This window comes from Culex quinquefasciatus, chromosome 3 (genome assembly GCF_015732765.1).
Source record: "Culex quinquefasciatus strain JHB chromosome 3, VPISU_Cqui_1.0_pri_paternal, whole genome shotgun sequence".
Classification (NCBI taxonomy): domain Eukaryota; kingdom Metazoa; phylum Arthropoda; class Insecta; order Diptera; family Culicidae; genus Culex; species Culex quinquefasciatus.
In genome coordinates, this window is record NC_051863.1 from 46416256 (window position 1) to 46443426 (window position 27171).

The following is a 27171-nucleotide window of genomic DNA, read 5'->3' on the forward strand; positions in this document are numbered from 1 at the left end:
AAGTAAAAATAATGTTTGAAAACCTCAAATCTGCTTTTAACAAGACAAACTATGACTATCAAAGGCACCCTGGTATTCAAACAAAGATTTTTTTTGAAATATTACATTGTTTTTAAAGTGCAACATGTAGTTAATCTTTTTGTCAAGCAACTGTAAAGTTTAACATGACAGATGAGAAAGTTTCACACCAAGTTACAAGCTATAATCTCCCTTTAAAATTTCTTGATTGTTTAATAATATTTGAACATAAGCTCTGCGTAAAATTTAGAACCTTTTTTTCATTGTAACTTGTTATGTATCTGTGTCATTCATTTAATGTTAAGATAAGGTGTTTTTATTGCGAGTAATAACGGGTTGTCTTTTATGTTCTAATGCTTGAACAATTAGGTCGTAAGAATATGCAAATTGTAAATAGGACAGAGACCTTCTAAAGATGCGTGAGTTTCCATTCAATATGATTAAAACACGTTTTCAAATTCAAATCCATTGTTTCATCATAATTGTTTAATTTCTGAAATAAATATTTTCCAAATTATAATCGTGGATAGGCCCTTTGGTTTATCAAACCGAGTTTTTGTAAGTGTGCGTGTTGCCGCCGCACGCCGCAATTCGAGTTGTCCAAATTTCAACCAATCAGAGTGTGGGTCCAAAATAGGTTCAGCGATGTCTCCAAAATACATTCAATAAGTCCAAAAAGCATCCAAAAAATGTTTTACTTGAAATGCTTATTACAATGGAATGGTTAAATTATTTTAAATTTTCAATAGTACACTTTGTTAAGCATAAATTAAGGCACAAAACAATCCTGAAACGAGCCAAATTAGTTAGACCGTTCCTGAGAACTATGCGAAATATGTTGACGCTTTGCATAGTAGGTCCAAAATAGGGCCATATACCCTATAACGTTGTCTACTTTGTTAGGTTTTTGCTTTTCTCAAATATTTTACAAAAAATTTGCTAGTACTCCACATCAAACTTTATCAGTTTGTTGAATGAAACTATCAACATATGAGTGCTGATTTTGTATCAATTACTTTGATAATAAAATTAAAAGTTTTTAGAAGTATCCATTCCCTACACAAAATAATTCAAAATTTAGGAGGCGAAACAAGGATTTGTTATACTACTCTATTAATTGAAAATGAAAACAATTTGCACATGTGAAGAATTCAACACAACTATTTAAATGAATTAAAAAAATGCAATTTTTAAGTATTATGATTAGGGCTAGTGATTTTTCGCGATTTCACGGAAGCCGCGTAACCGTGAAATGCCGCGAAATCTGAAATATCGAATTGAGTAATCGCTACTAAGTGCATATAAGCTTTTTTCTAATCCAAACATTTTAAAAGATTTTTAACAAGCATTTTAAAGCAGTTTATAAAATAAAAAAGTATTTCATATAAGATCTTCAATTATTTTATTGAAGATATTGTTTGTTAGAATATTCAACAAAATGCAGATGGTTTCTTTATTCCACAAAATTTCATAAAGATTTCAAAAGAACGTTAATCAACACTTCATTGAAAGAAAACGCAAAAACAGCTTATTTATTGTCATTGATCAAAGATATTAAGTAACGATGAACAAATTGCATTTCAATATTATGAATATAAATTATGTGTTTTAATTCAATTGATTCGTAAAAGAAAATATATTGAAATCATACATGTTAAGTATTTTGCAATGTATTATATTTTTTCTTGAATTAATGTAAAAACTGCTTCTAATGAAGTTATGAATGAACTTTATTAAAATACTAAAATTACCCTATTGCTGAAATTTAGGAAAGCAATGATTTTTGTTTTGATGAATAAGAGCTTCTGAACGAGCTTCGTTTTGGAGTTATTTAAGCAAATTAATTTAAAAAATCTCAATAAAATTAAAACAGCTGAATAATAAATTCTTGACATTTTTTTATTAGGTCATAAAAAGAAATGTTAACATTGAGTGTATCCCTTTCACACTTTATGTCAATGTTCATTAGAGTACGCGGGATACACTCTTTGTTTACATTTGTTTGTAAGACCTGATCAAAAAATCTGGAATTCAACTGACGGAAATTCTTCAAAACCGTCAACTGGGGTGAATTGGGACAGCAGTTTTAATCATGTTAGAGCACAATATTTTGATTTGTCTGATTGTTTTCTAATAGAACAGACTCAGACCAACAAAATGTGTACATCCATTTCCAAATTTAAAACCTTTAAGAGCGAGTTTTTCACCGATGTGAAACAGGTCGTATCGAGGTGCTCCGATTTGGATGAAACTTTCAGGGTTTGTTTGTCTATACATGAGATGAACTCATGCCAAATATGAGCCCTCTACGACAAAGGGAAGTGGGGTAAAACGAACTTTGAAGTTTGAGGTCCAAAAAACATGAAAAATCTTAAAATTGCTCGCATTTCCGTAAAACTTCATCAATTCCAACTCTCTTAGATGCATTCGAATGGTCTTTTGAAGCCCTTCAAAATGTGCTATAGACATCCAGGATTGGTTTGACTTTTTCTCATAGCTTTTGCAAATTACTGTTAAAAATTGATTTTTTTAAAACCTTAATAACTTTTCCCAACAGCCTCCAACACCCATACTCCCATAGGTCAAAAGTTAGGGAATTTCATGGACTATAAGCCAACTTTTTGGCTAATCGCAGTTTTTCTCATAGTTTTACGGTTTTTCTAGAACAAACATTTTACAACGTTAGTTTTTGCCCTGTAGGCCTCCATAGCGGCACTTTTTGGTCTCAATTTTGACATATTCGGAATCCTCAGAAATTTTTACATTAGGTTGAGGTGTTGTAATTTTGAATTTGATTGTAAAAAATGCCATTTAGAATTAATTAAAATATTATTTAGCATTTTGTCGGATTAAGGGTAAAACAAGTTTTCGCCTACTTGATACAGCATTTGACGTATTGAGCATAGGGTAAATAAGATCTATTTCTTTTTTCAAAAATGTTTTATTTAATTATTTTTTAAAGCAATATTACAACTCCAATACTTCTAACTTACGTGAAATTGTCCGAGAATTCCGAATATGACAAAATTTAGATCAAAAAGTGCCGCTATGGCGGCCTACATGGCAAAAACCAACGTTGTAAAATGTTTGTTCTAGAAAAATCGTAAAACTATGAGAAAAACTGCAATTGGCCAAAAAGTTAATACCGTAGGCTTATACTGCCGTTCTACGCATAATTGTCCCATGTTCAAAAAAGTGCAACTGAGAAAAACGCGATTGAAATTTTTCGACCATTTTTTGTGTTTCTACGCATAATTGTCCCGTGGGTCCCTATTCACCCCATAAGTCCCTAATCATCTCAGTTACCAGTTTATCACTCTTATTTGTATTCCTCTTGCTATACAATAGGTAAACAAAAGAAAATAATTCGTAAAACTGTTAATTTCGTGAAAGAAAATACTTGGTGGGACAATTATGCGTAGAAGTACAACGATGGGACAAACAGACTTGGTGTTGTTTTTAATGAGATTCCGAACAAAGTACTAGATTTTATGTGTTTTTCGAAAAGTAAACGTCAAAATAAACCTAAAAATGACAAAAAGTCAGAATCGACCAAAAATGACATGGGACAATTATGCGTAGAACGGCAGTATAGTCCATGAAATTCCCTAACTTTTGACCTATGGGAGTATGGGTGTTGGAGGCTGTTGGGAAAAGTTATTAAGGTTTTAAAAAAATCCATTTTCAACAGTAATTTGCAAAAGCTATGAGAAAAAGTCAAACCAATCCTGGATGTCTATAGCACATTTTGAAGGGCTTCAAAAGACCATTCGAATGCATCTAAGAGAGTTGGAATTGATGAAGTTTTAGAGGGCTCATATTTGGCATGAGTTCATCTCATGTATAGACAAACAAACCCTGAAAGTTTCATCCAAATCGGAGCACCTCGATACGACCTCTAGAACAAACCGAGCAGAATCTACAAATACTGCCTCTTAAGTGCTCTAAACACTCATGTCTCTATTTAGACTGTAGCCCCGATTCACTCTCATGGTACTCTTTTTTAAAATAAATAATTTGTGTCAGGGGGTTTTATTTTGTATCTAAAACCACTGCTAACTGTTAAGACACTTTTCAATTAATAATTTAGCTGAAAGACTACATTTCAACGATTATTTTGAGCAATTTGTAGAGTAATAGAAATTGCCGTGAAATTTCAATGTTTTTTAATTGGCATGCCACGTAATTTCGTTTTTTTGCCGTGAAAAATCACTAGCCCTAATTAAAAATGAATTAAAGCTTGCTTGAGCTACGTTTTTCAAAGAGGAATCTCTTTCCAATGCCAAAAAGTTTGCAGAATTATCAAAGGGACTATCCATAAACCACGTCGACACTTTAGGGAGGGGGGGGGGGGTGTATAGGATTTTCCACGCTCCATACAAAAAAGTTTTTTTTTGTATGGAGCAAAGGAAATACGAAATAAATGAAATCAATCAAAATAAAACAATGATACAGCCGATTCATAAAAATAACAAACTTACACATTTTTAAATTGAGGTCAGTAAATGCTTCAGTTTCGTCAAGGTATGACAGATTTGGGCATCCTGAACACACTCTAATCGACACAATTGAATTTGAATGAATTATGGAATACATAAAATTGTAAATTTCAGATATTGGTGGGATGTTGATCAAAAATTGTCACTCGATTATCTCGACATTGGCTGAACCGATTTTGTCCGTTTTGGCGTCATTCGATCTGTCTTGGGGTCCCATAAGTCGCTATTTAAAATTATGCAGTTTAGTTAAGTAGGGGAACTATACCCTTTCTCAGCCTATTTCTATTATCGGCCTATCAGCACTTTGATCATGAATTACAGCTTCCATAAAGTGTTTTTGACTGTTCCAAAGTAATGAATAGCTCAAATCAAAGTGAGCAAGCAACTCTCCATTGTTGAAACATCTTTAAATGTTGATTTAATAGCGGAAAACGGAAAAGTGATGAGAATTGGTCGAACGGCTTAGAGTGATTAGAATAGGCATATTTCCCCTACTTCAAAAGTTATGCAAAAAAAAACGATTTTAACAAAAGTCCAGAAGATTGCAAAAAGTGTGGTTTTTGTTAGGTATTCAAAAAACCTTTCCAACGCGTCCAAGACATTGAAGATCTGACAACCCTAACAAAAGTTATAAGCACTTAAGTTTTATTTATACCCTTTTTGGAGGCCGGATATCAGATATTTTGATGAAAACGTTGTCCGGATCTCTTATGCGACCTATCGTTGGATAGGTATTTAAAAGAGCTTTCCAACGCGTCCAAAACATTTAAGATCTGACAACCCTATCAAAAGTTATAAGCACTTAAGTGTTATTTACGCACTTTTAGGATTTTGGATAGCACCCTTCAAATGTGAGGAAGGCGCCAACCACCTAAGGGTGTATTAAATAACGTTTTTTCAGCTAAATTCGGTTGAAGTGGCGCGGAGTTATGATTTTTTGAAACATATGATTTTTGCGAAAATTGACGAAAATGGCAATATTTTGGACCACCCTAACACGACGTAGGTCACCCTAATGGCCAAAGAAAAAAAAATAGGGGTCTTACTTGCATTAAAATTTACATTATTTATCATGATACTTTTAGATAGGTACATTATTTTTCATGTAACTTTTTTTCTGTGCACAAGAGCACACAAATACTCTTATTTTGTGCTTCTAAACCCTGCACACAATCGTAATTGTAACCGATTCGCAACAATGAGATTACGAACAATTAATGGCTTCCAGCGTTATTCTGGCTATTCACATTAATAAAGCAAATAGCTCACGATTCGAGGGGGCTTCATTTAATTAGTTGCCAAAACCAGGGGCAACTTAATTGGCGCCATCATGAATTTCCCCCCTTCTTTCACGTTGATAACAATGCTTGGTAACGCGTTGACGTCCACGTGACTCCCCAGAAGAGTGTTTTGGCTTTGTACAAGGAGAGACGTCATTATGAGTGGTTGTTTCATCCCTTTTTGGTTTTTTTTTCAACAGATTGAATTGTAATGTTTAAGACTAACACGTGGACAATGATTAGTTGTGCCACTTGAGTGAAAATGTATAATGTTTGAATTATTTAGTTTTATTTCGAAGTTTAAATATGTATTAACAAATTTGTTATAGTTTGCAATTTCAATTTGTTGACTGTCGTTTTAAGCTGACCGATGCGGTGTTGAAATCTTACCGTGTCACGTTGCAGAACCATGTTCCGGCGCTCGGTTGCGGTCGCCAGTTTGCTGATACATAAACAAATGTTTCCCATTGAGATTCAAATTTTAACAACACATTTTTTTTCCGCTCTCTCCCCATGACCTTTTCACAGTTTCGCTCGAGTTAACTTGCAGCTCCACGTGATGTCTCCGACCGCCGTTGGGGCGGACCTGGGCCCATCGGATGATGGTCCAATCGTTCAGCAGCAGCATCAGTTTATGGAGGACAGCGAGACGTCCAACAGCAGCCAGCCCCAGTCCAGAGTCATCGTGGTCACCCCGGCAGCCTCGCCGAACGCAACGAGCTTTTCGGTCATAAATTACGGTGAGCTGAGGGGGTCGATTATCTGGTGAGAGGGGGGGGGGGGGGGGTCTTATCACGGATTTGTTCCGCACGTGCCGACACATTTTGTTGTTTTGACTATCAAGGGGGATGATAAGGTTTATGATGAGGATGAGAATTGTTTGCAAAAATAGACCTTATTGACAATATTTTGAACGAATTCGTTCAGCAAGTCTACTTCAGAGTTCAACCACCTCAGTGAACAACCTCTTATCTACAAAAGGAAGCCGACACGCCACGTGCCTTCCCATCACCGTCATGCTGAATTATCCCACGAACAGAAATGCTTACAGCTTGGCCGTTCCCCGCGTTGAATCATATGTTCCCGGGAAGTCGTCAATTTCAAGTTCTCACCCGTTGAATACTGCTGCGGGTAATGGAGAATAGACACCCTTCCCCCTCCACTCCTTAGGTGGAGTCAGCACGTGGTTAATTCAGCTGGTTGGCCGGAATGGCGGGAATGTGGAACGGCGTCCATTGTTTGGGGGGAGGGGGGGGGGGGGAGCTCGGTCAGTAGTCAGTTGGTGGTGAAGCCTTCGTGCGTCATCAGATCTGCTGCAGTGAGTTGATTTTTTTGCTTACGGTTTGAATTCGAGCTTTTTGAAGCTGGTTTGACGTAGGCTAACGGCCTAGTTTGGATCATCATGAGTGTTATCAAACAGCTGGTGAAAGTTGCAATAATTTCCACTTGATGCATGAAAATAGCTTTCAAACTAAATTTGAGCGAAAATGCTAATTGTCGTGAACTCTTAAATAAGGTTTCCTGATAAAAACTTGAGGTCAATTTTTTTTGGCATAAAATTTCGATTTTTTTCCAAAAATCACTATTTTTTTCAAAAAATTATAACTTGGCGGAAGATTTTTTGACCATACTTCTCTATGGCTCATGAGTTGCGGGGTTTTGTTCTTTAAAAATATCAAAAAATCTCAAAAATAAAAAAAATACGTTTTTTGGAAAATTGAGTTTTTGTAAAAACAATGTTAAATTAAAAATCGACAAAAAAAATTTCCGTGCGCCTATTTTTTGTCAATAGTCCTAAACAATATTTAAAACTTTGCCGAAGACTCCAAATTGATCAGAAAATTCACCTAAAACTTACAGCTGTTTAAATATTTACGTACCATTTTTGTATGGACAGCTGCCAAAATTGTAGGGAGACTTGTATGGGTGAACCATTGACACAAAACAGCTTCTTTTGTCATAGGGAAGGCCCCCACAATGTTTGAGCCAAATAAAAAAATAAAAATGGTCGAACTTTGACTTATCTAAATTTCCAATATTTTCTGGAAATTCAAATCCAGATTTGGATTCAGCGGCCCAAATTACATAAAATTCAATATTTATGCCTTTGTAACATTAGCTTTAAATCTCGTATATTTATTCGGCCGTAACCATATAGATCATTAATTGGTAAAACCGCCTTTTCTAAATTCTAATGTGTAGGTATCTATTGATTTTAATCGATTTTCTTTATTCAGAAAATTTGCCTGGTCATTAAATTGAAACGATTGAAGCATTTTATTACAATCAACTGGGACGAATTAGTAGTACAGCAGTAGTGCTGTGGACAGCAGTTTTTTAAGTAGAGCATCAAATTTGTAAATCGATGGACTAATTTTGTGTTGCTATTTCTGTTCTACAAGGAGAAAAATTAATTCTGAAAATCGTGAACAAGCGTTGTTCAACGTTACAACGTGTTCAAATTTCATGGGTAATTTTCTGAAAAAGACACCATGAAATTTGAACATTTTGTTTGTGTTTTAGAAATTCATGAACGTTTGTTCGCGATTTTGAATTTTTTTAGCTCCGTGTAAGCGATACCGATAGAAAAATAGCAAAGTATTGTGCAAAAACATGTATAAAACAGTTTTTTCCAATAAATTACTGTTCGTGCGTTAGATTTGACCTCACAATAAGACACCGTAGTATTAATGAGCATGAGCATGAGCATGAGAGACCACCCATGGTTGTCCTTCTCCGTTGCTGAACAGGACCATAATATCCCATCAGCACAACCGGTCACACGCTTCAACGATCAAATGATGTTTCCCTTATCAACAGCATGCATGAATGCGCTGAAAAGATAAAACATCACGATCATCAAAACTAGAGCCGGTGCGAATAGGAAACAGTCGTTGGCCACCAACGGCGCCCGCCATGTCAGTTTGTAGATCTCGAGGGAATGGGACGGGAATGTTAGTTAGCACAGGCTGCTACCAAGGGTGGGTTCTATACGATATCCACACCCCGCGTGTGCCGGAAAACTACTTCTACTTGGGATTTTGTTAGTGGGTAAGGGTAATGGCCAGGATTCAACATTGAGGATGATGATGCGACCCAATAATCAATAAATTTTGTTTAATGGTGTGATGTATTATGCATTCTCAAGGCAAACAGTCGGAGTATGCGGATGAGACTATTCCCGGTTATTTGGTGTTGAGTTTAGCATAAATGATTTAATCTTAGACAGCCGGCTGTGGAAAGATAAAACCAACTAAAATGCGAAAACGCGAAACCGCCCGGATCAAAATACACACACAATCGGGGGGACAACAAAGACGAAAACGGCAACGAAAATCCTGCGTGAGGACCGCTACGCAAAGACACCGTAGTATTAATATGTTGTATATAAAATGTGCTGATATAATTATTGCTTTTAATAAAAGTAGAGCGTCCAATTTCCCGGGTTTACAAATTTCCCGGGAAACGGGAAATTTTCAGTCAATTTCCCGGGAAATCCCGGGAATTCCCGGGAAATTTTAAATTTATTGAAAATTGTTATGATCTTGGTTTTAATTAATATTATGCAACAAAATTGTATAGGACATCAACATCAATGGTTTAAATAAATGTCAAGATCAATTAACAGCTTGACTGCATGAAAAAATCATTCAACTACAAGAAAATGTATTTTGGTATTTTTTGATGAGAAATTTTAAACTTGCCTCTATGACCAGTTTATTGAAGTGAGAAAAAAAACATGCAGAAATTATGTTTTTCATGACCAATACTGGTTTCAGCTCTTGAACAAATGGTAAAGCCTTTTAGTGTTGGCTTTCCTCCAAACAACCCAATGTTTTCAAATATTTGAAGCAAGCTTTGATAATATTTTTGCATTTTTTGAGAACAAACAATAGAAAGTAATTTTTCAATGTTTTTTTTTTTGTATTGGTATGCAACATGATTTGAATTATACGATAAATTAACATCATTCCACAAAAAGTCTTCTATTTTCCACATTTAACCCTCTAACCTGAAGTTGCACCAGCACTCCATAATTCTTTTATTCAAATTGAAATTTCTTTAGTACTAGGTATTCAACCAATTGAATCAATTCTTTTTGCACAAATTCGATTTTCATCTCATTTGATCATGATAAACAAAAACGTAAAAAAAATCTCAATTTTAATTTGGAGGTAAGGAGTTAATATTGTTTTGATAAAATAACATCAACTTGTTAAAAGCTTACCTAGTTGAAATAATTTAATACTCATTAAGCAAGATCTATTCCTAGTTGCTTCAAAAATTGGCTGGGTCTCGTGGCGCAGGGGTAGCGGCTTCGGCTGCCGATCCCGATGATGCTATGAGACGCGGGTTCGATTCCCGCCTTATCCACTGAGCTTCTATCGGATGGTGAAGTAAAACGTCGGTCCCGGTTTCTCCTGTCTCGTCAGAGGCGCTGGAGCAGAAATCCCACGTTAGAGGAAGGCCATGCCCCGGGGGGCGTAGTGCCAATAGTTTCGTTTTCAAAAATTAATATTATCAGAAATAATTCTGATATCATAATTTTTAATAATCTGATTACCTAATTATATATAAACCAAACAATACATTTCATAGAACAAAATCATGTTGAGTTTGTTAATTTATTATTTTTTTCATTACATTTTCAAAAAATAGTTCCAAAAATTTAAGAAAATGTATACTTCCGCTTGAATTTCGGGAATTCCCGGGAAATTTACAAATTTCCCGGGAAACGGGAAATATTTTTTTTCGGGAAATCCCGGGAATTCCCGGGAATTTTTTTCCCGGGACGGGAAATTGGACGCTCTAAATAAAAGGTTTAAGATTAAAACATTTGAATATTTGAAAAAAAAAAACATAAATTTGTTTGACTAAATCACAAAGTATAACTAAAGTAACAGATTTATTGGTAAAAAAACAAAGATAGACAATGATTCGAATCGCTAGCACAGAGCCTGCCCGACCGTGCAATTGTCACCTTGTTCTATTTGCCCAAGTGCCATAATTGCGGTTGTTAAGGGAGATGCATCGCTGCTGCTGCTGTTGCCGATGCATCCTCTACGCCATTATTGTGCGAACATGTGAGTTTACAGCTCTAAACGGTATGTGTTTTGTAAATAATCGCGATGAGTGCGCAATGAAACCGAGAGTGGGTGCGATGCGATTTGCCACCCCCACAGGGTGGATCGAAAGTATCCGGCATTTGGGGTGGAATGCGAACATTTTTTTTTCATGGTACAGTTAAACTCTGGTTTTTTGAGTGAGAATAGATACTTTTTAGTTTGATCTTATTGACTGTATCAATTCTTTTATGTCGTAAAATGTGCCGTTTCAACGTTCCACGAGTTAAGAACGCTCGGTCACGAGGACGTACGTTCTTGACATGCATTCACCGTATAATGTAGCTTGCGCAGCGACACGTGAATGGAAATTGAAACGGGGAGGAGATCTTGCTCAAATCTGGTATTTAAAGTATTTCAAGCGGCCTACCCGAGCCGTTGAACTGAACATTCGGAAAAAATATGTTAAACCTATGCTGATTGTAGTCCAAAATTTGCTGACCCATGAAAAAAAAAATCCGTCCATAACCGGCCTGCCACAGAACGTGACCGCACTGTGGCTTGACGATAGGGAACGAACGATTAGTGTGAACCGCAGGTTGAGGAGAGGATGCTTGAAACGACCGTAACAACCAGCAGCAACTAGCAACTGCAGCTGTAGACGCATGTGACAGGCTGATGTTGCCAAGCCGTTACAAGTAGGGGTTCGCCTTAGTAACGCGGATCACAAAACGTGATTCGGACAGTCCAGGTCGCGTCGATTCCAAGTACAGCAGGGAAACCTCGATGGTTTGACTGCAGTTGTTTTGAATTTTACATCAAGAAATTGCAACGTCACAGGACGTCAAACCACCGGAGCTCTGCTGTATTGACAGCAGTTCCGATTTGTTTGTGCCACGTGGCACTTCCGAGAAATCACATGCGGACTCTCTTTCTCTCTGTTGACAGCCGTGTTTGTTCGCTCTTGTTTGCGCAGATTAAATTAGAAGCTAGTCGCCTTGGGCCGCTCATTGGCAAGTTCGCAGATGACTAAGCGTTACATTTACTGCGAATAATACACACGGTCTGCCCAGCTAGACTAGCACTTTTGTGCCGCTGGAAAACGTGACCCGCTGGCCATGCCGCTGGTACTCCTCACGGGTTAAGCCGCGCACTTCAACCGTGCTATCTGTCGGCTACGATCAGCTTTAGTTACGGAGTACTTCGAGAGCACCCGCCGAACGCCTCCACAGCCGTTAAGGCCACGCTTATTCCACGCCGCCATCAATCACTCTCGAAAGAGTTCGAAGCTAACCTGGCCGGGCATTTCCAGGGTGTGTTGCCGGCGGGAGAGTCACTGAGCTTATAGAGAAACACTTGCCACGGCACGTGACAACTCTATGGTGGACGAACGACGACGGCGAGTCAAGTGTGACTCCGATGCAACGCGTCCGTTGTGTTCCTCCGCGTTGCAAGCTCAGTCGGGTCAGGTCCGCGAACGGGTTCGAACGTTGCAAAGTGAGCACACACACACACATCTACGATTTGGCAGCGTTTGGTTGGGGAGGTATCAGGTTGGTAATGTTCTTCTGAGTTGAAAAGCCACGTGGAGATACCAGTCTTAAATATGAGGGATTCGAAATCGGCTGATTTAGACCATTTTATTTTTTCAATTAGCTCAAATTATGTAGGGGTGTATGGCCAAAGAAGCCATTTTGTGTCGTTGGTTCAGTGGTAGCGTAAACCGCGGTGACTTTGATAGGATTTAAATTTATTTTTGGCATAATTTCCAAGTGGTGAGGGTTTTCTCAAGATTATTATTTTTAAAACATATACTGGGGTAGGCCACACAAAGTCAATACACTATTTTTGAAAAAAACGTTTTTTTTAAGTAATGTTTAGAAAAATTATGAATTCTGTTTTCCGATTAAAAATCATGACACTTTCAGAAGTTTGAAATAACACCTTTCTTCAACATTTTCTTAATTATAGTTAAGTAACTTTTTAAACTTTTCTAAATTTTATGAAAAGTTCTTCTTGAGGTACTTTGAGCACTTTACTACCGCGGTCAATATGATGCCAAGTTATTAGATTCAATTTGTACTCTTCTTTATGCGGAAAAATCTCGGAAAAACCTATCAAAGTCACCCCGTATTACGAATATTCGAAAATCTGTAACTTTTTAAGAAATGTTCTGATCAATTTGATGTTTTCGGAAAATTTTAGGCAAAATTTAAAGCACACGAAAAAAAAAAATCCTGCCGATTATTAATTATTATTTTCTGCACAAAAACTCAATTTCCTAAAATTTGTATGCTTTTGATTTTCGAGGTTTTTTGATATGTTTAAGGAGGGGACCAAAACCCGAAAATTTTGAGCCACAGAAGAGTATGGTCAATAGTTTTGACGCCTTGTTATGTATTTTATAAAAAAAACAGATTTATGGAAAAAAATGATTTTAAAAGTTTTTAGGAGACATTTTCTACAAACATTTTTCTTGACCTTATTTTTTATGTTAATATGACTTTGCAATCGAAAAGTATTTTTTGCATTTCCGTCGAGAAACTAATTACTATTCCTGTTATTCTTGAACGATGAAATGGTCTACTTTTCTGTACCAAAAATAACAGAATTGAATAGCAACACTGCAATGGGTGCTGAAAAGTTGAACTTTTAGCATTTGATTCGAAAAGTAATACTTTTCAACTTTTTTTTTATAATTTTACTCAAAAGGTGTTTTTCGGAAATTGCAAAAAATGTTTTATGGAACTCGTTTCAAAACTTGATTTTTCAGCACTCGTCGTATTTATCCAACTCGGTGAACCTCGTTGGATAAATGTACGACTCATGCTGAAAAACTCTTCTTTTTGCACTTTGTTGCATAAACTACTATTACAGATTTGTTGATAAAGTGCCTCGTTTTCATGAGAAAGCCACCGAAAAAGAAATAGAAAAATTTAAGTTGTCCAAATCTAACCCAAAAAACCCTCATTTTTATTTTTTTTTTATTTTAGCAACTAATGGTCCGATTTCCAATGTAAAAAAAATCTTGAAATTTTCCGATCTTTTCGAAACCAATATTTTAAATTTTTTGAATCAAGACTTATTATTGAATGTTTGGCCCTCTTGAAATGTTAGTCTTGCTTCAATTTTTTTTAAATGTTGTCTTCGAAAAAATTGAAGATTTTAATTCAGAAAACTTGATGAAAATCGATGGGTTCATGTTCATATTCTTCAATTTTCTTATGAATGTGCCTCAAGAGACACTAAATTATATATTTGTTCTTCAGTTAATGTTTTCAAACCAAATTTACCAGATTTCTAACGTTCTTTGAAATAACCCCAAAATCCAAGCTGGAAACGCCAATACTACCGAATAAAAATCATTTCGTCGTAAAATTTGTCATAAAAATACAGCAACCCGGATACGAATTACCACATAAAACACGGCTAAACTTAGCGTTGTGTATTTAAAAGTTATTTATTACCCAAAAGGTTCTACAAATTATTTTTTAATCCTCTGCCATATAACACTATGAAATTTAAAAACATTTTCAAAGCAAGTACATTGTAGAGAACCATTTTATGAACAATTTCTATCAAAAAGTATCAATGTATGCAGGGATATGCCAATTGATCCCTCACCAACAAATTTAAAGAAAGCTTAAAAAAGAAAAAAAAAAACACACATATTTCTTGTTCATGTTCTGGCAAACTATTGGAATCAAAATGCATTTTTGCCACAATTGTTGCATGATTTTGAATCCTTGGGCATGAGTAAGGACCTCGACGCCGTTAGCAATGTTGGCTTTAAAATAAAATTTCGTGATAATATCACTTCCCCCCAGCCAACATTTTTGCCATGCGAAGCGGGCCTCGACGCTGTGTCTAGGTTTAATTCCTAGCTAGGAGCCATCAGTGTCTTAAGAGGTGGTCCCAAAGCCGAGTAGGAGTTCATGAAGCAAATTAGTCGTCTCCCACCCCTTTTAAATTGAAAAAATGAACTCTGAAACCAGCGCTTACTCACAACAGAAACAGAGGCCTCTTCTAGGCATTGTAGGATAGAATAGATTTTGAAATTTATTTAAAAAAATTATTATTACGTAGCATTTTGATATGTCAAAATTTCCATAGAGTCTCGGTCAATCAATAGTGCGATGATATCGGACAAAATTCGTTAATCTGTTGAACTAACGGTTTTCGGATTATGGTTGTATCGACCATTGTTGCGAATCGAGGGTCTACTGGAGCCTTGACGATCAAATGGAGCCTAACATTTCAAAAGGGCGCATGGGTTTTGTGAACAGGAGTGTGTCTCCTTCACTCAAATGACAGTTTACATAAGGTATAATAGAGATGCACTCTTGTTTGCAAAGCTCTATGCCCTAATGAAATGAATGGCATGAAATAGTCGTCTTAATTACTAGTGTTCAACTTATGAACTGTTCATTTATGTTTATTGGTTTTTGGAAGCGGCAAAACTGGTTTAAAAACAAGATCCTTTACCTTATTTGGCGTTATAATAAAACATTCGGGGATTTGAGATTAAATTTACTTTCAGACAGTTTAGTTTAGGTTGTTGATTAGAGTTAGATAGTTTTCCGTAGATGAATAATTGGACTTAAATGATTAGTTGATTTGAACGAAGTGTAACATTTCATTGGCAGATCTGTTTCTAGTTGTAATGTACGACAAGACTATTGACGGACGTGACAGGTCGGCAGTTAGTTTTCATCTTTTTTTCTCTAGTATTTTTTATTTCCTTTAACTTTGGAATACTTAATAGGTTTCTTTTGTATAGATCTCCGATTAGTTACATTTTCTTATTTAATTAACTAATAATTTAATTTATTCCGGGCCTTCTTACTTTGAATCACAATTTCAGATTTTCTTTATTCAGTGTTAAACTTATAGCTCGAATCATCCAAGTTCTTACTACTCACATCAACACTAATTTTCTTTCACCTCCCCCCTCCCGATCCCCTATATCTTCCGGTGGTGTTCATTTGGTATGCAATACTAGTTCGGCCACTACCCTTTTTTCCACAAGAAACCGGACTTGGACTGACTTGAGGCCGCGTCCCCCACCTTGCTCCGTAAAACGAAAACGAATTGTTGCATGATTTTGAATCAGTGATTTTCAAGTAGTTTTTTTTTTAATTTTGTTATATGTATCGTTTTCGATATTGTCAAATACTGTTTTGCTAAGTTGAAGTAATTTCTTCCCCATTTGTAATGAATGAGAAATATTTAAAATGTAAAATTGTAAATTGAAAGGTAACGTCTTGTTTAATTTATTGATTCGTCTTTAAATAATAATGAAGTACAAATTGAGATTGGCGATAAAAACAGTTATTTTTAATGAATTATCTGAAAGTTTGCAAACTATTTGTAAAAGTTCCACTGAGGACCACTGCAAACTTATAAATAAAATACGATACATATAAGCTGCCTACCACTCACCACCAAGTAGGTAACATGAATCAATGATTGTTTTAACTTAGATAACCACACGTGTAATCGATTATGGGATCAACACGTGTGTATGACACAGGCTGTTGCACGTGCGCGCGTTTCCTCTGATGTTGCTTCTCACGCTTGGAGGTCACGTCTAGAGTTTTATTTGTTAACATTTTTTAGAACTTCGTTCCACGTGGTCATTACATTATGAATTGAAAATGTTATTGACATTGTCTGCTGAGTGTGCCGTTATGATTCTTGGTACTGACTCTTCATTGAAGTGGGGAGAAACCCTGTGATGAGTTGCCCAATGCTTCAATTCCGTCGAGTAACCCATTCACTAATTCGCTCTTCTCTTTTTTGCTCCCCCTTTTCTCACTACAGTCGGCAAAGTACAGAAGCAATCATCCCACCGATCCACGGGACGATGTCGGACACCGTATGAGCGTTCTTCCCGTCCAAGTCGCGTCGAATCGCTTGACGAAGCAACCAACTCATCGACGGCGTCATCCGTGGACTACTGCTCGGGGACCGGCGACTCGGCGTCCATCGTGAGCGACGCACCCGACATGGTCGATCTGGACGAGGAGCAAGACGGCGATGGTGGCCAGCGGCCACTGCCACCACACCAGGGTCAGCTCAACTTGGCGCCTCATCTGTACCACGGTCCGCGAAGTCGACGCTCGATGAGCGTTTCCTCAAGTGGGTGCTCTAGCTCGATGGACGATCGGAACTGTGACTTTTCACCGCTGGGCAGCAGCACTGGATGCCGGTAAGATCAACAGCTCAAGCCCCATTCAAACATCTTCTGATCGTTCCCTTTGCATCCCCCTTCCAGCTGCACGTCCCTCAGCATATCGGACTTTGACGACGATGGTTTCCGCGAGGACGGTAGCGTGTCCTCGATGTACTCAGTATTTTCTTCCTCGCGGTCGTACCAGCCGCACCACCCGCTGCACCACAACCACCAGCACGTTCCGCACCACCCGAACAACACCAAGGGTCTGTTCGACATCGCGCTCAAGACGGTCAAGCTGATCCGGCGCAACCAGGAGCTGCAGATGCGGCTCGCCCAGCTCCAGGTGGAAACCAACGCGTTCATCGAGTCCGTCATGGCAAACCCGGAGAACGAAACGCTGCGGAACCGCTTCCAAACCGCGGCGGCATCGTCAGCGGGCACGACGCCGACCACCGTGGCGCTGAAGTAAAGCGACCTCTTCCACGAAAAAAAAATCAGAAAACAGTCAGTGCGCGATCTCAATCAGCCTGTAGCATTCCCAAATAAACAAGCAACACTCTGTAGCTTAGAACCACGTTGCGACGGACACAATGAAACGCATCAAAACTGCTTAAATGAGATATCATTTGGTTGTTCACAAATATTTAGTATTGATAAGCTGACGTTGTTTTTTTTTTTTATTTTCGAACATTTACTTGTGCAGAAGTCGGTGTAGATTAACGTAAAAGATTAAAAAAAACTCTTATTTATTACCAGGCTGACCCAGTTTTGGCGTACTGTTCTAAGAACAACTCCCACAATCACTCTTATACTGTTAGGAAAACCTTGAATGGACATCAGTAACGGTTACGTTTGCAGCGTAGAACGCTTACACAAAGAACTGTAAAAACGTTTTGAATAATTTGGAAAAGACGAACAAAAAAACCCTTGAAAAGCAATCAATCCACTGGATTTGTTTTTGTCATTTGTTCGAATAGATTGCGCGTTCTGCCTAGCAAAACATACGATTAGGATTAGGGCTTACATTACGGTATGATTTTTAAAATCGTCACTTAGAGAGTTAGAATGCTTTCGCTGCGCGCGCTAGATTTAAGCGACATCGGTGTAGTTTCAACTTCGAACTGTTCAAACAATCTCAAGCCACTCAAGCATAAATAAAGCAACTGCTAAAGTTGATGAATTAAACATAAACCTGAAGTATTTATTTTTTTCAACTCTGATCTCTTAATTTAATGGGTTACATACATGTAGAAAATCACAAAATTTCATAATACAGAAAATTTATTAAATCCACCTAAATGATGATTTCAAACACTCCTGAATGTTTCATGATGATATTTCATGATTAAACTGAGTAAGAGACGATTTAAGCTCTAAGTTTTGCCATGCGTAGAGCGAAGTGTCAAACTTTCTGAGATTTTTTCTCTAAACACCGAGTTGATTTACGGATGTCTTGATATATTGAGATGTGATGGTCAAAATTGGCAGAAATTGCGGGTGAAGACTCTGAAGACATATCCCATGTGCATGACGAAGCCCGATTTTAAAATTTTGCTTTTTTTTAAAATACAAAAATCAAAAACTAAGGATTTTTAGTATGAAAAACATAAACATATTTTTATCTTTTTTAAAAATGAACTTTTTGAAAATTGGCCTTCGTCATGCACACGGAACTAGTTTAAAGAGTCTTCACCAAAATTTAGAGCCGATTTGGTCGAAGCAGTGTTGATATATCGTGTCACCCGTTTTTTTAAACTGCAAACTTCAAATAACTTTATACCTCGGCGAAGACACAGCCAAATGTGTTCAAATTCATTTCATTGATAGATGAAAATGGATATTTTAATGCCCTGAATACAGATTTGAAAAAAAAACTTTAAGCGTGTGCTCAAACCAACCTCTGAAATTTATGCCGATTTCATGTATGTAACCCCTTAACTCAAAATCCTACAACCCAAAATAATATCGTGCGTTTTTAAACTAAACTTTTTCTATTTTTGCGGGTGGAAATAGAATCAAAATGTTAATAAACGCCAGAAATTTAAAATTTAGATTTTGTTATAACAAAACTGTTATTAGGGAACATCCGGCCAAACAGTTGTCCGAACATTACCATCGCACAGTGGTCCAGATCGCAAAATTAAGTGGAAAACGGATTTTCCGAAAAATGGTGAAGTTTTGGAGCTTTGGTGTCTTGAGAAGAGTTGTTGCAAATGGAAAGGGGCAACTTTTGGTTTGGTTGAAAATTAGGGTGGTTCACTTTTAGGGGGATTTTGAAAATCCATGTAAAATTATCATTTGAACCCAAAATATGACCAAAAATCAATTTTGCGACACTTTGGCTTAATTCTGAGGGCAGATTTAGATTCAGCGGGCAAAATTACATGGAAAAACATATATTTGGAAAATTTTCGAATTTCGTTAGGGTGGTCCCATATGGTTTTCCCTTGAAAATTAGCCTTTTTCAAATGAAGATATCTCGAGTTCAAAGGGCTGGATCTCCTCTTTCAAATGCAACCTAGTGCTTAAAATTTGGCTTGCGCCTTTTCGAGATATTTAAGTTTTAAATTTGCATCTATTTTACCTTAAAATGGCTGTAATTTTTGACCCTTAAGTCCAAATTGAACTGTCTAAAAATAAAATTGTTTGTTTTTTAGAGCTCTAAAAGTGCCCCCAATACCACTTTTCTCTAAAACTTAACCCTGAATTGCCACATTCAAAAAACTGATTTTTGAAGGTTTGCTCAGATGCTTTCTATAAATTTGGTCGAAGAAGGCATAGATTACGAGATAAAATTTTGGTGTCTTCGACAAAGTTACTTGGATTGGCAAGTTCAACAACTTTTTAGAAGACAAAAAATTCCCAAAAATATTCCTGTAAAATGTTAGATTTTCAAAATCACCCTAATAGTGAACCACCCTAATTTTCAACCAAACCAAAAGTTGCCCCTTTCCATTTGCAACAACTCTTTTCAAGACACCAAAGCTCCAAAACTTAACATTTTTTTGGAAAATCCGTTTTCCACTTAATTTTGCGATCTGGACCACTGTGCATCGTGGATCTTCATTAAATTTGGAACAACTTTACCAAAGACACCATATTTTTAGGATTGTTTCCCACTAAAATATCAGCTTCCAAAAAATAAACATTCTCATGTACGCGGCTCTAAGGGGCAAATTGAAGAAAAAGGCGATGGTGAAAAGTCAAATTGGACCACTTTAGTGAGCTTACAGAAAATATAAAAGCCGTATGTACTCACCACAGTTCGTTCCATTTGTACTGGTGGAACCAGCAAAGCAAGCTTTGAAAGTTGCTTGAAGCTTTTATGTTAATGCACCTGTTGGTGTTATGCTGCAGGTATCTTTCGGGGGTAAATCTTTAGTTTAAGGAGTTACATGGCATCGAATTATTTGATTAATAGAAATATGTTCCCAAGGTTCAAAATAAACTTCAATTAATCGAACCATGAAAATAAAGCGAATCCTTTTTTCTGGTTGATCAAAATCTGGATTCTTGTTTACTTTTATGGTATCAACAGCTCCACGAAATTTGAGCTTGATTAGAAAATGTGAAACAACAGTCAAACACTGTCCAACAGTGTGAAGAAAAGTCCTCATCAATACACTCAACCCCCGGTGGTTGGTCACTTTTTCGTTTGACACTTTTTAGTTTGTACCCCGTTGGTTGATCAAAGTCAAACTAAAAAGTGACGAACTGTCACTTTTTACACGGCGCTCACGAACACTATCAAAACAAACGTTTGGTAGTGTTTGTGAACTCCGTGTAAAAGGGGTGTCAAACTAAAAAGTGACCCCGTTCGTTTGACAACAGTTGGTGTCAAACCATCGGGGTTTGAGTGTACCTGGGTGATGAATAGAGAGAATGTGTAACGTGATTTTCGAATGATCCCTTTTTGTTTACTTCTACAAAGTAGGAGGCTGTTCAAGCACAATCATGTCTTTTATCTTACTGATAAATGAGCTGTTTTATAATCAGTGGTATGTGTTTTATTTTGTGGCTGATTTTGGAATCCTGCAGCTCTTCCAGGTCCAACGAAAAAACATTGCTAATTCTAGCTAAGCTGATCCAACAAACAGAGAAGATTTTCAGGACTCCGGAAACCATATTAAACCAAACTTCGGGGCAATACGCAGAATTGTCAACCAAACAACTTTGTCCATTTTAGTAAAGGTTTAATTTGAATGATAGTTTAAAATATTCTGTTTATTATTAATTTATACTATACCATAACAATAATGCATAACTTGAGTTACGTGACAACATGACTAGAATGAATTCAATGTGGGTTAAAATCTACCATCCACCGTGTGTTATACCAAAATTCCCCTCTCCTTCAAATCTGCGCCATCAACTGTCGATGTTGTTCTCCCAATGTTTCTTCACCATATCGGCCGCCTTCTCGCCGATCATGAACACGACCCCGTTGGTGTGAGCCGCCGGCAAAAACGGCATAATGGACGCATCAACCATGCGCAGATTCTGCACGCCGTGAACTTGTAGCTCGGGATTTACGACCGCATCCGGATCGCTACCGGGACCCATTTTGCACGTGCCAGACTAGAGCGAGAGAGGTTGAATGAAATTACGATTATTTGCTTTTGTTGTTTTCGGATTTCGGAATGATTTCTTACCTGGTGTTGAATGCTGGCGCCCACTTGCTGGACACAACACCTCCAGTATTCATCGCTGCGGAATTGTTTATGTTCACAGCCAAAGAATGGCGTTCTAAGCAGCTTAGCTCCGAATTGGGCGAACGTTTTGGACTCGCCGATTTGCACCGCCAGTTTGATGCCTTCGATCATGGTTTCCATATCTTTTGGATGGTCGAAGAACTTGCCCTCCATACGGGGCCAGTGGAAGGGATTTGTGGTCTTCAACGATAGTCGACCTCTGCTTCGGGGTCTCATTAGGACTGGAGCTATCCCAAAAGCGTGCTTACCCCGGGCCATTCCGTACGTTTTGCTGTAGAATTCCTTGGTCATACCGAACGTGTGTCGTAGGGATCCGGATTCATCGTTGTTCACGGCTCCAGTTCCAAGCACGAGTTCCATGTCTGGGTAGTCCGACGGAAGATCGGAATTGTTTGTCTTTACAAATGCGATTCCTTCGGCTCCACCAGGTACTGTGAAGGGTCCCTTTCGGTTGATCATGTAGTTCAAGAAATGTTCTGGACTGCGCATGTCTCGTTCGCGGATTGAAGCCGGCTTGTTGATGGTGAATACCAGTCCGGATAGAGTCGTGTGATCCTGCAGGTTATATCCAACCTTCAAGTCTTGGATTACAGGAATGTTCAACGATTCTAAATGTTCCCGAGGACCTATTCCAGAAATCATGAGCAACTGGGGCGATGCGATTGCTCCTGCTGTTAGGATGACCTCTTTCGTTGCATTGATCCTGTAAAGTTTCTTCCCCTTTGTGAACTCGACTCCATACGCTGTTTTAGTGTCCGGATCTATCAGAATCTTGGTTGCCCACGATTTCATGGAGATGTGCAAATTTGGTCGATGTGCAACCGGGCGAAGATACGCTCTGGATGCACTACAACGTTCGCCGTTCTTCATTGTAGCCAGCGCCTTGTAGAACCCAAGTTGTACCTTGTCATTGGGGTCAATCTCCTTATATCCGAATGCTTTTCCCGCCTCAATGTACTTCCTCAGCATTGGCGTCTCGAATGAGCTCTGCTCAATATGCAGATATCCTTGGGGATTGGGCTTCCCACCCTTTATAATCTCCGCCTTCTCAAAGTACTTTAAAACGTCCTTATAGCCCCAACCGTAGTTCCCTGCTTGTTCCCACTCATCGTAGTCCCGCTGATGTCCTCGACCATACAGAAGAAAATTGATCAGGCTAGTCCCTCCAAGACCACGACCTTTTGGCCAGTAGCAGACTCCTTCCTCAAGTCCGATGCAAGCATTGTCCATCGGTTCCGATCGATATCCCCAGCTGAATCCTACAATCAATAACCAATATTAGCTCAACTTCTGTTTCCACAAATCATCCTGCCAAAACTCACTCGTGGCCGTGGTCAGTCCCGCCGTCAGCGGAACATTCACCACCAGATTCTCCTCCTTGCCGACCTCCAGCAGCAGCACGTTCCAGTTGGGATTCTCACTGAGCCGGTTGGCCATCACCGATCCTCCGGAACCGGCCCCAATCACGATGAAGTCGTACTCGGTGCGGAACACGGTCGTGTCCGGTATCCGGGAGGACCGGTTGCCGTACAGAAATAGGAAGCTGAGACTGTCGAAGACTTCTTGCAGCGGAGTGTCCGGCACGACATGGTCGAGCGCGAGGAGTAGTAGGAAGAGGTGGGCAAGCATCTGAAATGAACGTGGGGACGGTGATTAAGAGGGTTGGTAGGTATTTATGACTTTGCAGATTCGGTATTTTGATGACAGAAGATGACGAAGTAAGTTTTTTGAAATTGATCATAGGTTTGTGGTTTCAAATTAAAGGATGGTTTGACTAATCTTTTTCATGCATTTTTTTGGGTGGATTCATAAACGCAGCTCAATCTTTTTATTTGTTTCGCCAGCATTAAATCAAAAATAATTGATTTTTAGTAGATTTTGACTATTGCTATATGTTTTTACGTTTTGTTAATTTTTCCTGATTCTTGTTGTTGAAAGTTGAAAGAACTATATATAATTTTCATTCGACTAACATGGGTTGCTGAATTCGATTTGATTGTTTATAAAACGAAACAAGAATTATATTCGTTATAACTTCCGTATTCGGCTTTCTTTTTTTAGACCTTCGTATAATCGAGTACTCGTGTGGTCTTTCCAACTACCAAAGAAGCAATTTTTAACACAAATAAAAGCTGTCCATAAAAAATGGTGGCTAAATGTTTTGAAATCTTATCTAGAAAAATGAGTTTCTGATCGTTTTGGACATCGGTATCTCTCTAACCAGTGTTTCTCAACCGGTGCGGTATTCCTCCTGGCCATTTATTTAGATTTCATCTATGAAGGTGTCTACGAATATAGCTGCAATAAGGCTGTTGCAAACAGATCAAGCTTTATGTCGCCCTCCCCTTCCAAAATTTTTCGAAAAATCATGGGGCATTTTTTTTCAGGAAGCTTCAAAATTTTAAAGAAAAGAGAAAACTTATCAACTGAAAACAATCTGAAATTCATATTGCTGCATTGATAATTATATTTTTGCAATTCCGTAGTGAAAATACTTACTTCTCCTGTCACTCTCGAGCGATGAAATGGCCTACTTTCAATAACAGTGCTGAAAAGTTCTACTTTCCAGCAATGAAACGGGTGCTGAAAAGTTGATATTTATTTGTTTTGAACGATGAATTGACTTAACACATGGATTTTTGACATAAAATTCAATTCCAAAAGCGTTTTTCGGAATTGCAAAAAATGTTGTAAGCAACTTGCTGCAAAACTTGTTTTTTCTGCACTCATCGTATTTATCCAACTCGGTAAACCTCGCTGGATAAATGTACGACTCGTGCTGAAAAAATCTAGCTTTTGCAACTTGTTAAATATAACTAGTATTGGCTTGCTTGGAATCGTTTAAAAATAATTCAATTATTTATTAAATTCCAATGTACAGCACAGCAAAAACATTTTTTAACAAAAAAAAAATCATTGATGCTTCGATATTTTGGAAACTAGCAAACTATCTGGACAGGAGTAATATGTATTTTAAAACACTAGCAGAAAATGAATTCGGAAGGATACAAGTTTTTTTTCAGATCTGATTTCACACAAGAGTTTAATTGAACGTACTTTTTTTTATTTGTTACGTCAAAAACATTTTTTAAGGTAATATTTATATATATTTTGTGAATTTATACACACTCTCAATCATGTTCATTCAAAAATGTGTTTTCTCACTTCATTTTGGATTAATCTTCGCATTGTTTGGAACATGAGCCATTCTCAAATATTTTTGATACAGTTTTCAAAAATTATCTGCACTTTATTTTTTTAAAGAAAGATAGGATTAATTTGTTAACACTCCAAAATGAGCTTTTCTTGAAAATATCAAAAAATGATGAATTTACTTGAGTTTTTGAATTGTTTCGATAAAGAGCTGTTTTGCCTTCCTCACCTCAATGAGGAAAGGCTATAAAATCACTTGAAAAACGAACTTCTTAATTTGCCCTCCTAGACCCACCTTCATGTATACATATCGACTCAGAAATTCAAATTCTGAGCAAATGTCTGTGCGGGTGGTTGGCTGTTGATCAAAATGATTGCACTTGATTATCTCGGGACTGGCTTAATCGATTTTGTCCGTTTTGGCCTCATTCGATCCGTTTTGGGGTCCCCTAAGTCACTATCTATAAATGGTGATGTTTAGTTAAGTATTTCAAAATTTATGCTTAAAAAACGATTTTGACTAAAGTCCGAAAGATTGTAAAAAGTGTGGTTTTTGTAAGGAACCCCGTCATGTTATACATTTTTAGAAAGGTATTTGAAAGATCTTTCCAACGCGTCCAAAATATTGAAGATCCGATCACCCTATCAAAAGTTATGGTCACCTAAGTGTTTTTTATACAATTTTTTGAGGCCGGATCTCCAAAAATTTGATGAAAAAGTTGTCCGGATCTATGTTACGAACCATCGTTAGATAGGTAATCAAAAAACCTTTCCAACGAGCTCAAAAGATTGAAGATCTGACAACGCTATCAAAAGTTATGAGCAATTGTGCAAAAATCTAATTTTGACGGATGCAAAAAAGGGTAAACATTGCAAAAGATCTGGCTGAGGCAGCACTAAGCTTTATGGAATCGGCCTCGTTAGCCCAAGCTTTTATAGCATTTTGTTTGCATGTATTGAGGCGCATTTGAATACAAGCAGAAAGCGTCTTCAATTGATTTTAGGAAGGCACCAATCACTGAGGTGGTTTAAAGTAACGTTTTTTTTGTCAAAGCTTTGTATATTTTTTGTTTTATAATTTTTTCTGGCTGGTACAAATTTTATTTAAAGTATTTGTCAAGGTTAGTCTGAAAAATAAGGGGGAAAAACAAAAAAAATTCAAAAAACTTAAAAAGTCAATAAAAATGGAAGTGCTATTAGCAGAAATTAATTGAAATTGCATTCCCCTGCGTTTAGAATAATTTGTAACATGTTTGGGTTCATTCTTAAATCTCTTGAATTTTTGAAAATTTTCGGTGCACAGTTCCGCAGAAAGTTTTTCTTCGCGATAATTTTTGTTTTTGTCAAATCATACATTTTTTCAAAACTAATGATTGCAAAACAACTGAAATAGTGTAAATTGCGTTTTAAAATACTTTTTTCACTCAAATGTTGCGACTAAAATTTGTTATTATCTTTTTATATTTAGTCAAAATGAATTATTTGTTTGCACAAATTGTTTTTTTTTGTTGTGAAAAATATATGTAAAGAGGCTTCGAAAAAACTCTTAAACATAAACCGGACAAAAAAAAGGTATATTTTCAGAAAATAAACTATAAACAATTATTTTACAAAATCTCTTCCATGACATCGATAGCTTTTAAGATTTCAAACTACTCGCACCGGCATATCATATCCGTCCTGTTTACAGTTTCTCAAACTAAATGTCATTAGTAATTATAAAATACTTTGAACAATGTTCTTAAGATCATCTCAAATAGGGTATCAGATTTCGGGTTCGTTTCTTGTGCGAATTCAAATCACGATTTTTTTTGTAACACAGTTATTGAACGATGTTTAGATGATTTATTTTTATATTTCTCGTGTCTTTTTCACCACTTTATCATTCCCTTCTCTTGTGTAGAATAAATTACGTTCACGTTATCATTAAAATGCACTTGGTATCTTTCACTACACAGTGAAAATCAATATTCCTGAATCAATTGCCACATTCCATTCCCGTCACGTATCACCGCCGAGAACACATGCACTTATCACGCAATTTACCATAAGAACAACCTGCTCAAAGATTCGTCTCACTGTCTACTGCACCCTCATCAACACGTCAAGTAACAACCGATTCTCGTTCCCACAAATCACTCCAGCTGTAGTCGATCCGAGTCGAAGCTTTTCTATTATCCTTCCGATCCGTTCGGTTCGCGGCTAGACTTAGAACTAACCACGGGCTTGTTTTGCGCACACACTAGGTTTGCGATGCCGTTGAGTCCC

The 27171-nt window shown here is 37.4% G+C and overlaps 2 protein-coding genes across 6 annotated transcripts in view; one reads left to right on the plus strand and one right to left on the minus strand.

The window, feature by feature from the left end:
- LOC6045140 overlaps positions 1–18229 on the plus strand; it is a 52041-nt gene extending 33812 nt beyond the window's left edge. For all 5 annotated transcript variants that reach the window (XM_038262742.1, XM_038262738.1, XM_038262739.1 and 2 more), the window contains 3 exons: positions 6326–6537; positions 16684–17071; positions 17138–18229. In XM_038262742.1, the coding sequence (XP_038118670.1) occupies positions 6357–6537; positions 16684–17071; positions 17138–17507 (939 nt within the window). In that variant the 5' untranslated portion in view covers positions 6326–6356 and the 3' untranslated portion in view covers positions 17508–18229. The remainder of the gene's footprint in view (positions 1–6325; positions 6538–16683; positions 17072–17137) is intronic.
- Positions 18230–21266: 3037 nt separating this feature from the next.
- On the minus strand, positions 21267–27141 carry LOC6045143 (glucose dehydrogenase [FAD, quinone]). The gene is made up of 4 exons (XM_001862506.2): positions 26950–27141; positions 23073–23379; positions 21691–23009; positions 21267–21616 (listed from the first exon to the last, which is right to left on the minus strand). The coding sequence occupies exons 1-4, from the start codon at positions 26950–26952 to the stop codon at positions 21407–21409; spliced, it is 1839 nt and encodes a 612-aa protein (XP_001862541.2). The 5' UTR covers positions 26953–27141; the 3' UTR covers positions 21267–21406.
- Positions 27142–27171: the final 30 nt, after the last annotated feature.